This window comes from Eumetopias jubatus, unplaced genomic scaffold (assembly GCF_037043125.1).
Source record: "Eumetopias jubatus isolate StellerSeaLion01/CBP00866 unplaced genomic scaffold, mEumJub1_p1.0 scaffold_3, whole genome shotgun sequence".
Lineage (NCBI taxonomy): Eukaryota > Metazoa > Chordata > Mammalia > Carnivora > Otariidae > Eumetopias > Eumetopias jubatus.
This window is the reverse complement of record NW_028274809.1, coordinates 121500916-121514531: the sequence shown is the minus strand read 5'-3', so window position 1 is coordinate 121514531 and position 13616 is coordinate 121500916. Positions and strand designations below refer to the sequence as shown.

Here is a 13616-nt window from a genome sequence, read left to right as displayed (position 1 = left end):
CCATTTAGAGCACTGGGCCTACTGTGCTTTTACTATTCTAACACTGGATTACTATGCCCACAGTTAACAGTAAATGAACAGATAACATGTAGGACAAGACTCACGATGACTTAAAAGAATTCAACTTTTAAAAAAGATTTAAATATAAAATTATTTTTGTTTTTCCCACCCATTGCTTTTGTGACATTTTATCACAATGAAAAGATCCACAATGAAAAATTCTGTAATTATTCATGTAGATGTTAAAAAACCTGCCTAGTCTAGAAATTGTTATTAAGTAGATATACCTGATAATTATTAATAAAATATCTTCTAGGCTGGAGCAGAATACATCTACATCTAAGTCTCTTAGTCTTTGTAGAAGATGCAACTCTGCAAACTGTAGATGGCATTGTGATCTTAAAAATCCAGATACAAATTACCTTGTTAAGACAAGAAATGATATGACTGAGGTCAATCCAAGGAGCACCTGCTTCTGTCACCTGATGGAAAAGATGATCCCTAAAGAGTTTCAAAAGATAACGGTCTCCAGTCTCCGACCAGGTAGGATCCTTCTGAAACCTAGGGAAAGGTAATATTTTACCTCAATAACTCACACTATATATCACATGGCCATGTTGATGCTTCAGACTCCACACTAGTTTTTTTTTTTTTATTGTTTTCTCTGATAAGTAAGTAGGTGTGTGTGTGTGTGAGTGTGAGATTTATTTTTTTAATCCTCCTAAAGTTATAAGGAGGCCAAAAAAAAATCTGTTTTCAAATTTTATGTGTAGATTGCTAAATTTTTAAAAATAATTTCACACAACATGAAAGTATATGAATACCAGTTTCTAGTTCTCAAAGGCAATCATCCCTTATACACTCCTATTTTATAATCACTTTCATATTTAAGCTTCTACCATTAGATAAAATGGAGGAAAAAGAAAATGTCTTTAAAGATCTTTAGAAATAGGTTGAAAGAGATTCTTTTCCTCTTCTCACCTTTAGGATACAGAGTAGAGAGGTATGATCAGATATGTGCTCAACTTTACTGGTAAACATAAAACAGAAATGTTTAAAAGACAAAAACAGGGTAGATTTTGGTTTTCTACCATCATGAGCGGATGTGAGAGTGCTGCCAGGAACTAGAGAACAGTGACAGCGATCACCTGGTCAAAACAATCAGTCACTTTCCAGTGACCTCTGGAACTTATGGTCTAGTGAGGAAAAGGACGTTCAAATAACCAAAGAAAGTTGCATATTGAGATAATGCCATTAAGAAAACAGGTACTGGTACACAACAGAAACATGAATTCATCTGGGAAGGGAAGGGAAGCTTCCTGGAGGAAGTACGCCCTAGCCAGAGGCATCAGTATTTGCAAGGAACAGAGCATGCAGCACTTCAGAAACTTAGCAAAGGTCAGTGGCTGGATGGCGTTGGGGGTTGGAAAAGAAAGAGGCCAAAGGAGAGACAGAGAGTAAAAGCAAGGAGGGGGAAAAGAAAATACAAGGACAAAGAGGGAGAGAAGGCAAGAGAGGGGAGGAGAAAATTAAAAGGAAAAAAAAAAAGAGGTAGATCTGAAGCAAAGATAAGGGAGAGATCAGATTATGCAGTCTTGGTTAAAAAACGAGGTCTGGGGAAAAAACAAACAGGTCTGTCTTCTAAGAACAAGATGGAAAGCCTACCACATGGTTGAAACACAATCATATGAGTTTCGCAAAGATCACTCCAGGGACTTTCAATTAAAATGCTAATTAAACACACCCATTTATCCGTTTCCTTTCAAAATCCCACCAAATTGATAATAAATGTCTAAAAAGGGGTATAATAAACATGCAAGAACAAAGTGACCAGAAGCAACAACAGAAGAAAAAATTGGAAGGTGAAAAACAGGTAAGTGATATGATCAGCTGACTTGAAAAAAACTGAACTCTAATGCTACAAAATGCGAACAAAAAAAGGGGGAAGCCACAAAAGCAAGCCCTACCAGTTAAGCCCAGGAAGGGAAATCATTGGTACTACTCGAAGTGCAGGTATGGACTAAAGCTGGAAACAGCAGAATTGATGAAAAGTTCTATAAATAACAAATAGATAACCTCTCTCTCATTCCCACCTCCACTTCTGCTTTGCAGAAATTTGCCAGAAAGGGTACCAGAAATCTTTCTAGATAGGGTGAACAAGGAAGCTCCTGCCTTCAGGATGCCAGGAAGAGCAAGAGATAGTAGCTAAGACTATTTAACCAACACTTTCCTGCTACTTTGGCTACCCAAAGCTCGACTATGGGTTTATACTACAGACAAAAGGTTGAAGATTTTTTTTCTGGATACGGACTTGCCCAAGAGAAATTCTAACATTTAAGAATCTACCAAAAACAAACAAAAATTATATATAAAAATATCACACTACTTTACCACACATTCTACAGTCCCTGACCCTGCAAGGACCTTCCCGTTAGCTTTTTAGATGAAAAAGGTCATTTTTAAAAAAGTTCATTCATTTATTTTTTAGTAATCTCCATACCCAATGTAGGGATCAAACTTACAACCCCAAAATCAAGAGTCACATGCTCTTCCGACTGAGCCAGCCAGATACCCTGAAAAAGGATCATTTTTAATATGAATGAATAGCCAAGGATCAGAAATCCTTTGGAGAATGAAACAAAACAAAACAAAACAAACTCTTGTTTCCTACGAGATATTGCAGGGAACAGAACAGAACTTAGAACAAAACAAAACCTAACCAAAAATCTATAATTGAGAGTCTCAGAGAAACAAGAATTAGATGCTGTAAGACATTTAGAGAACAGAAAGTTCTTGAAAATTAAAAATATGACAGCAGAAACTTAAAAATTAAAAAACATTAGAAAAAAACCTTTATTTTTAGACAAAATAAATTGAGATAATTACCTAGAAAGTAGAACAAAAAGATACAATACAGAAAACAGAAGAGAATATTAGAAAATCAACTGCCATGGTCTAACATCTGAGCAACGGGAAATCCAAAGGGTGAAATTATCAAAGAAACAACGAAGACAACTTCTCAGAACTGAAGGACATCAGTTTCCAAGATTAACCTTTTAATCTGCCCACCTGTTACTTCATCAGAATGAATCAAAAAAACCCCACACCAAGGTAAATCACTGTGAATTTCTGAACATCACTGATAAAGACTCTAAAAGCACAGGGGAAGGGAAAAGGTTTGAAAAGAAAATGGCTTTGAATACAGAGGTTAAAAGACAATGGAGCAATGCTTCAAATTTTGACAGCAATTATCATTACCATTACTTAACTATGTACTAGAGATACTAGCTGACACAAACACTCCAGAGAAATTAAAAGTATAGAAATTAGGAAGGAGGAAATGTAACTACAATTATGTGGAGATAGGACTATGTATATGGGAAACCCAAGAAAATCTAGTGAAAAACTATCCAAACACTAAGATATCAGGGTACAAAATTTACAGGAATCAGTAATTTTTATGTGCACTGATAATAAGCAATCTAAGAAGAAAGAATGGGCGGGGGATTTGCAGTTACAATAGCAACAAGAAAAAATACCTAGTAAACTTAGTGTGCTACAACAACGTAAGGAACAACTTCAGCACTTAAGAACAGTAAAGTAGGTGTCAACAAGTATGATGACAGACCATTACCTTGGTTAAGAAACTCAACATCTATAAACACAAATGCTCCTTAAGTTTATTAATAAACATGTTATCTTCTCAATAAAAATACCATCAGGTTTACTGATTTTTTTTAAATAAAAAAGCTGATTCTAGAATTTATACAGAAAATTAAGCAGTTTTAGGAAAACAATAAAAAACAGGCAACTAAATGGAGGTAAGAACTAGCACCTACTAGATTTTAAAATGTCAGTAATGTGAAAGAAGTGCTGCCTTAAACCAGTGCAGAAAAGCTAGACTATTCAACACATAGCTTTTGGGCCACTGGGTAGTCTTCTGAGGGGAAAGGGTGGAGGAGTTGAATACATACCTCACACCCTATATAAATTCCACACATATAAAAATTTAATATGAAAAAAAAATAAAACCATAAGTACTCTAGAAGAAACCATGAGATAATTCCTTTAAAATCGTGGAAGTAGAAAAGGCCTTTCTAATTGTGATTCAAAAATCCAAAAACTTTTATAAAAGAAGTTTGATCAATTAGACTATATATAAAAATGTCTGCATGGAAAAAAATTAAGCAGAGTCAAAAGAAAAATGACAAACTAAAAAGAAAACAGTCACAAAGGATAAATCTCTCTAGCTCCTATACATCAAAAAGACAGATAATTCAACTGAAAATAAAAATGAGCCAAGGATATGGACAGAAAAAGGAACAGAAATGGATCAAAAACATAAAAATGGTAGCAAACATGCTCATAAGCGTTAATACAAAATAAAACTGCACTGAGATTCAATTTCTCATCTAACAGGTTGACAAAAATCCACAAGCTGAAAGAGTATTGTTGGTGAAAGACTCTCATGCATCGTACACTGGGAAACCCTTCTGTAAGGGTTTACAGTCACACATCCACAGATCTAACAATCACAACTGGGCCTATATTTATGCACACATAAAATTAAGTATGCATAACTCAGTCCCTGAAGCACTGTTTATACTAGCAAAACACTGAAAACAACTCAAATGTCTATTGGTAAGGAACTGGAGAAATAAATTATAGTGTATCTACAGAATGGACTATTACATAGCTACATAAATTATGGAAGCAGAGCATTACGGTTAAGAGTATGGACTCTGGAACCATACTGTCTGGATTTGAATTCCGGCTCATATACTCACTAATGATGTAACCCTGGAAAAGGTATTTAACCTCTTCTTTTTTTTTTAAAGATTTTATTTATTTATTTGAGAGAGAGTGAGAGAGAGCAGGAGCAGGGAAGAGAGGCAGAGGGAGAGGGAGAAGCAGACTCCCCGCTGAGCAGGGAGCCTGACATGGGACTTGATCCCAGGACTCCAGGATCATGACCTGAGCTGAAGGCAGACGTTTAACCACCTGAGCCACCCAGGTGCCCAGTATTCAACCTCTTTATGCCCAAATATCTCTGTTAAGTGGAATACTAATGGTACCTGCACCACACGGTTGTTATGAGGAGTAAGGTTAGGGCATATTTGTAAACTACTGAGAATAGTGTTTGGTATATGCCAAACATACCTAAACAAAACGATTTCCAAAATATAGTTAGGAGGAAAAAGCAACATATAGAACACTGTGCGTGGTTTACAATTTGTATATTTTAAAAAGGGGGAGGAGGGAGATAAGAATATATCATTGTAACTCGGGAAGAATATAAAAGATTAATGGGAGAAAGTGGAGAGACTGGGAATGTTACAAGTATGAAAGATTTTTTTTCACTGCAAACCCTTTTCTACTTTTAAAAAAACTGGTTCATATTAATCTATTCAAAAGATTTAGTTAATAAAAAGAATTTTCGGAGGACTATCTAGAATTTTATACCCAATCATACTATCAATAAAGTGTAAAAATAGAATATATTTTCAGACTTACAGACTCAAAAAACTCACCTTTCTCAGGAAGCTACAGGAGGATGTGTTCCAATAAATCAAAAGAATAAACCAAGGGAAAAAAGCAAGAAACAGGGTATCCAACACAAAGGGAGAGACAATGAGAATTCCCAGGATAATAGTGAAGGGAAACTCCAGTTCTAAAGTGTGAGTGTGAGCAGGCTTAAAGCGCAACCAGCCCAGATAGGAACAGAAGGACAGAGGCTCCAGGGGCAATTTCTCTAAGGGTGAGAAAAAAAAAAGGAACTGATAGGTTACCTATTTTTGACCATATGGAAAGGTGTTTCATAACTCTGGCAGCTAGTTTGGAATAAACTGGTGGTCAATATTTTTTCATTTTCTATATAAGACAATTATTAACCCCAGGAAAACAAAAATCAAAAAACAAAATACAAAAGAAAGAAAATATAGTCATGGTTTACAATGTGGTGCAACTAGGAACAACATTGACCCTGTTACAGTAATGTCAACACTGAATAAAGATTTAACTCAAAATTATGGGCTAAGCGGTAAAATGTGAATACTTGTGTGTGTGTGTGTGTGTGTGTGTGTGTTTGGTTAAGGGAAGGGGTATGAAAGATAAAGTCTCATCTTCCACAGGACAAAGTCATTAGCTGAGTTAAATACTGGGGGGAAAAATCAAGAAATAATACTACAAGCATACTAATTTTTAAATAAATAAATGCCAGAAAAAACAGCTAAAAGTTTGGGCTTTTTTTTTCCCCAATGTCATCTCTTCTTTTAGAAAAATTATCACAGAAAATACTAATTGAGTTTTTCTTTTTAACTCTGAAGAAAGGGAAGTGAACATGAATTTTGCGGTCAAAAAATCTCCCTCAAGCAATATTTATGTATCATCTATTTCTATTAACCGAGGTAACATTCCTGAAACATGTCCTGAAAGTGACAACAGCTAGAGTATCGCTCCACCTGTCTTTGACAGTTACTACTTAGTACAGACAACAACTCTACTTCTTTCTTGAACATATGGTAATTTTAACTTACAAATGAGGCAGAACTAAATGACAAATAATGTAAAAGTGGTGGTGTCACTGATATGATTGCTATAAATAATGCCCTTTAATAGAAGATAAGGGGCATGCAACAATTAGACCTCTATGAAGTCTCTAATCTGACTACAGCAAACTGAACTGACCATGCTTCAAAAAGGAGACAGGGTAGAGGCCATACTGATAGTCATAAAACGTTCCCTCGTGTACAAACCACAATGGAGATTTCTAGCAGTATCTTTTCTGTATGTGTATGTGTGTGTGGAATCCCCAAGAACAACCAGATCTAAGCTATACTTGAAAAACAGCATCCTAATGGCTTCACATAAGAATTTTTCTTTTTCCAAATAAAGCCAGTAAGAATAAGGAATACTCATTGCTCTTAGCGCCCTTGATTGAAAATATATTGTAAAATACTGTAAATCCTTACTCCGGCCTCTCATTGATTGTTCCCAATTTTGCTAGAAGCCTAAACAGTCTTCCATTTTGAACCTCCTATAAAACATTTTGAAAAGAAAGAGAGTATTAATATTCCAGCTAACTGAATATAAAAGCAAAATTTTACAAAACTGGTATCCTACACCAATATTACCTTTAAACAATAAATCCTAGTATCCCCACCTTTTGGTTATAGTTTTGAATATAATATTTCCATTTCATTCAACAGTAATACTCAAGAAGATCATGCAGCTGGCGATTTTTAAGAATGGTTAAAGTAACTTACATGAAAAAAAAATCAAGACTGTGTCAACTGAATGTAGCAAAATCATGAAAAAAAAAAATGCCCAAAGGATAGAAAAAATTAAAATACTGAACATTAAGTTTGGACAAATATATCTGCAAACGGTCTTAGCCAATTATGTAGAATATTTAGCACAGAAATTACTATGTTTTATATCTCCCTACACATATAGGTGCCAAGTGTGTATATCTCTTTTTAACTAGACTCTTTACCTTTGCAAGGTCTTCCTCTATGACATCATTTCTCATTTGAGCAGCATCCAATTGAGTATAAAATCGAGCACCAATCATGGGCATGATGTCATTTACACTTCGCATCCTGTTTTGGTCAGTCAACAAATACCTGGTGAAAATAAAGAAGCATCACTTGAATGCCAAACATGTAATTTAAAGAACAACATAACCCACAAGCACATAGCTATTGCTGCTGCCATCATATTAGTGTACATAAATTTGAAAACATTTTTTCATGCAAGTCAAGTTCACTTTCAAAGCTTAATGATTTCTCTGGAAAATTTTAAGAGCCAATAGAAGAAACATGTCTCTTTCTCTACATTTTTGCTATTATGAAAATGAGAAAGGAAAGTTGAGTAGGGTCACACTTAATCATTTCCATTCTCAAACGCTTCCTTACAATAGTGGGACATGAAGAGATTATTACAAACTTTTTTGGAGTGGTGAAATAGGGGGTGGTTGTACGTGAAGAGATTTTTCCATTGCTCTTCAAAATAATTTCTGAAACTAAAACTGGGTCTTGAGTTTTGATAAATCAAACAAGGCTCAACTTTTTAGGAAGCTGCCCTCTGCTCTGCAACTTCATTTACCAGTTGTCATGGTATATTATTTATTTCTGAGAAATCTTCATGCACAACATATATCAGAAGAGACCAATTCAGTTTCTTCTACCATTATAACTGAGGCAGAAAAATACATTTTGAAAGGCTACCTGCTAGAATACAAAGATGACCATGACCTGTTACTGCCTATCCTGACAGGTGAGCCATTTCCTAACCATTCTCATTAAAGTAGCCTCCCCCCTTGCACTCTCTGCTTATAATTCTATCTTAGCTTCTTCATAGGACTACCTGCAAACATCTTATTTGATTACGTATTTGTTACCTCCTCCCCATTAGGGTGGAAGCTCCAGAAGTTGGGGGTTTTGTTCATCTTGTTCAAAGTACCTTCAGCATCTGGCACAGAACAGGCATTCTTTTGTTGAATAAAATACTCCTGTGGATAATCTATATCTTAGCTATTTATCTGTAATGACGGACATATTTATATCTAACTACTTATTACAAGCTTTGTGACTTTGGCAAGTTACTTTACCTCTCCATGCCTCAGTTTTGTCATCTCTAAAATGGAGCTAATTTACAGGGTTATTGGGAAAATAAATTCATTCACATCATTTGAAAGTGCCTGATACATGGTTTGGTGCTCTATAAAGTTGTTATTAGTTAGTATGAAAGTATGGCTTTTTAATTTACTTTTTACTAAGGAAAATTTCAAACATTTTATTAAGGAAAATTTCAAACATTTCTAAAAGTAGAACAGTATAATGAAGGTCCATTTACCCATCACCCGGTTTCGACAATTATTAACATATGGCTAGTTTGTTACATTTATATCCTTTACTCTCAAGTTTTTTAAAAAGAAAATTTGGAGATTACTACTTGAGATTATTTGAAACACCTAGATGTTGCAAATTAAGGCTAGGAATCACTGATGTGAAAATTTATGAAACAAATATTTCCATTTGGGAAGAACAATCATCTGATTAGTAATAGGAACACTGGGCAACCACTGGTTTCCAGTGCTGTCACGAGCAGGACATTTACACCAGTGTAACAAAGCACAGGTAGGCAGCCCCATCCTCTAACCCTCCATTCCATATCCAGGGCTAGTCCAAAAAGAAACTGAATCATCCAAGACTACACAGAAAAATCGGAAGGAACAGCTGAAAACTAAGACACTGAAAAGGATCAATATGCTCTAACTGCTTCTAGAACAGAATAGGAAAAATGTCAAGAGATAGCCTAGCATCTGTTCTATAGAATAACTTAGAATAAGAATTATGGTTGTCCACCCTCTGGAATTCCCCAATGTGAGATCTATCTTAGGGAAAAGTCCTTCTCTGGTGACAGTACTCCACAGTGGGTTTCTCCTAAGTCAAATACATTTCAATCCTATACTCAAGGATTTCTTGAGAGTCTGAAGATATTGGAATAGAAGCAAAGGGATCTTGATGAACATGCTTTCTGGGATGGATGTTTTGGCCACAGAGTCTGTAACTGGATTGCGTTTGAGGTTTATTTATGACAGCTTTCAGAGAGCTACCTATCATGCTCTAGAGCAGCACCATCTAACAGAACTTTCTGAGATTATGGGTATATTAGCCAGAAGCCACATGTGGCTTTCGAGCTCTTGAAATGCAGCTAGTGCAACTGAAGAACTAATTTATTTTATTTTATTTTAAACTTAAAAGGTTTATGTAGCTAGTGGATACCAATGCAACTTTAGAGGCCAAATGTTTAAAACATCAATAACTAAACACATTAATATATGAATTTATTCAAATAAATATAAACGTAACAAAAAAGAAATTAAAAGTTGTTTAACTGTGTTCTGCCTGATTTTTAATAGTAAGAACTAAAACAGAATCACTATTAAAAGGCCTTTATGAAAAAGCTGTCTCATCTCATATGATCATTACATACAGTTAATCGTATAGTTAAACTTACAAAATCAGATTCTTCAGGTCAGAGGAGTAGTTGATTGTCACCAGTTCCATGGCTTTCTGTAAATTCTCTCGCTGAATTCCTGCCAAAGAGTTGCAAGCCAAAGCCAACACAACTTTTCCTAATGATATCAGATCTGCTTGCTGACATGAAAGAATAAATATAACTTTTAATTTTTTTTTATAAGGTACAAATGTAATAGACCGACACTACAGCCGGCACCCTTACAAAAAAGCTGTAGGACTCCCAGCACAGGGTTCTCAAATATTGGTGCTCAGAGTCACCTGGGAGCTGGAAGATGATTTCTGAACCTCTCCACCAGAGATTCTCATTCAGTAGGTCTGGGTGACCAGGCCCAACATTTTTAAAAGCACCCAGATAATTCTGATGAATGCAGCTCCAAGAAACATAACTCTGAGCAATTCACACGCCAACTACAGAATTGCTGCTTTAAAATTTTTAAAAAAATTTATACAGAGCTGACATTCTCATTATAAGAAACTTAAGGCTGGTCACTATATACTCACTTTACTATGATCATTACAATTTATAATATGCCCCCTTTCCACTTTCCATTATACCCAATATACAGAAGGAGTTTGAAGAATTATTTGAAGAAAAGTTATTCCATTATTCCGAACACAACATAACCATTACCTGATTTCAGAGTATGTTTTTTAGAACATCGAAAATGCTGCACACCCCAATTACACCCTGTCTACCCTTGTTTCCAACTAGACAATTTTTCCTCATATTATAACAGATCTCTGAGAGTTCTGATACCACCTGGTATCTACCTATCTATCTATTTTTTAACATTTACCACTCTGAGGCTCTCCTTCTAAAAGAATTTTCAAAAGACAGCTAGCTGGATTGAGGTAAGTTCTCTATCACCTATTATAACTCTAGGAAACAGAATGGTTCTCTAAAGTGGCCCTTCTTGGCAGGTAATTATTAATAATTATGTGTCTATGAGAATGGAATGGCTCAGAGTTAAATACAATCATCTGAAGTAATTTTGACAGAAAACTTCTGTAGATCTTCAAGATCTGAGATCTGATCTGAACTACTGGATATATTTACTGAATACTGGTTTAGTATAAAGAGTTTCAAATCTAGCTATACATTAAAATCACCTGAGGAGCTTAAAAAAAAAAAATCACCCTGTGACCATCCCTTTACCCCAATTCTGGTGTTACCAGTCTGGGGTAAGATTTAGGTATTAGTATTTTTCAAAGTTTCCATAAGAGTTCTGGTATGCAGCCAGGGTTGAGAACCACTGGTTTCATGGAATATTTATAAATGGTATAGTTACAAAATAGGTGAATATTTAAAGGCAGTCACTAATGAAACTTTAGCACTATACAGCTATCCTTAATCTTACCCAAATAATAAAGTATAAAGATGTCAAACTCCATTACTAAAATAACATCAAAAAATCCAAATTCAAAAATCCATCCCAAACTAGCATTTGTGAATCTGACACTTTGAACATGAGATCCTATAACCAGTGGAAAAACAGATTAGAAAAACAACTTTGAATCTATCAGAATAAGAGATGCCAAGGATTCATGTCAAAGAACTTTCTACAACTTCATCTGTGGTACAGAGTTAGGAGCCCAGAAAGGCAGGAGCGGAGGTGGCCTGGGAGGGAGCACTAGTACTGTTGCCATCATTTCTGTTCTCCGGAGGGCACTGCCATGAATGAACTCAAAAAGGATTCCCCTCAATCATTCTCAAGGTCAAGTAAAATATTCCAAGTTACAGTAATAAAACCATAAAAATGTGGGTCAAGAGAAATCAGTACATGTAAATGCTAAATGTGAATTTCTGTGTTTCAATCCCATATCCTCAGCAAAGCAACCTGAAGGTTGCTATTAGTTATCAAGTATTTGAACAGCATGTACCAACACACAGCCTCTCCCAACCCTTAAAACAACAGAATTTTCAGTTTAGCTCCACCCTGAATTGATGCTATAACTAAACCTCCCACCTAGAACATTCCAGTATTCCCTATTATGAGACAGGAATACAAAAGTCCAAGACAGCTGAAGGACTGGATGGGTTTGTAAAATAACTTTTAATTGTGAGTACATCCCACCACCTTTCTAAAGCTGACTCGAGGTGGGAATACCCACTTTTAGAAATAAAGTATACATGTCACATAATCCAGATTAAATTAGAAATGATTTTAACTAAGAGGTTAATGAAGTCTTTGCTTAATTGAGTTTAACATCATAAAAGCTCAGTAACTCTCCTTTCCTTATTTGCCAGCTAAATAATTTTCCATTTGTTATTTTGCTTCTTACCTCCATCTGGTTTTTCCCCCCATTTGTTGAATTCTGGAGGTTTTCCCCCCAGTCATTTTCAGTTTCTTCCTGATTCTTGATTTCTTGATTTTTCTCTGATTCTATCTATGGCTCTACTTATGTCCACTTTACTGAAAGTCAGTCTCTATTCACGTGTCTGAAACAGACTATGAAAAATAGACTACAAGAAACAATGCACTCCTTTCTCATGTACCCTCTTCTCTGTAAAATCACAATCCCCCACTGGGACTATCTTTAATTCTCTCCTTTACCTTACTATAAGCTATATGAAAAATCTTCCACACATACATCACCCGCCCCCCAAAAATAAAGGGGAAAGAAAAAAAAAAAGAAAACCTGAGATACCTTTACTGCTGGAAAATAAAGGGAAGGTGATGACTGGTTGAAAGCAGCCTGAGTTTATGAATGAAGGCAGTTCCTAACTTACCAATCAATCATCCCAAATACTTACTTAAGAGTTGTTTGTTTGGAACTCTAGGATTACTTTTTCTTAAAAAGAGCTGTTTTTCAAGGTAACTACACAACCACTACCATAACTGAAATAATGTACATCCACAAAGAAAAAGGGAGGATAATACTGCTATTAAACTCATAGAAAACCAAAATCAAACTAGCCTTATACTAGTAATTTTTTTTTTTTAGAGAACTCTACTCAGAATACAGAAGAATGAGAGCGTAAGGCTGTACTTGTAAAAAAACAAAACTGTAAGGTGTTTCATTTTTTAATGTGGACATGAGGTTTCCAGATACTTGCAATAGAGTTAGGTGGCACTGGTTCTAAATAATGTCTAATTTCGCCTCAAAAATTTAATATTATTTTCCTGGATACATGAAGATCACTAGTATTTCAGTCAATAATCAGTCACTTTTAGAAGCACAGAGATTAGGAAGAAAAATCTCCAGAGCTAATTAGTTAGGCACTAGGTGTAAGAAGGTCAGAAGGAAAGTCACTAAGAACAACCACCCTAGATAAGAGAGAGGGAGCAAATCCCCTTAGGCAGAAGAAAGCTGTTGCTGGGGGGGGGGGAGGGGTTTGGCAAATTCTTCTGTGTGGTGCCCACTAGATGGTGCTACCAACCAGGACAGCTTGGCTGCCGCTGAGTTTGGCTGGGCAGGAGCAGAGGGGAAGGAAGATGTGAAAAGTCTGCATACGACTCAATGTGATGAGTGGCTCTAAGTCTTGGGGACTGTACTGTCCCTGGTTCTGCAGCAAAAGAGGTTTACACATGAATTGGATTACTAGGCACTACTTAGACGCTACTTCTC

The 13616-nt window shown here is 35.7% G+C and overlaps 1 protein-coding gene across 1 annotated transcript in view; it reads right to left on the bottom strand.

Annotated features, from left to right (window-relative positions):
• PAN3 (poly(A) specific ribonuclease subunit PAN3) overlaps positions 1 to 13616 on the bottom strand; it is a 125173-nt gene that overhangs the window by 4901 nt on the left and 106656 nt on the right. The window contains 4 exon segments of the mRNA XM_028104644.2: positions 423 to 561; positions 6972 to 7036; positions 7496 to 7625; positions 10024 to 10163. Coding sequence (XP_027960445.2) covers positions 423 to 561; positions 6972 to 7036; positions 7496 to 7625; positions 10024 to 10163 — 474 coding nt within the window.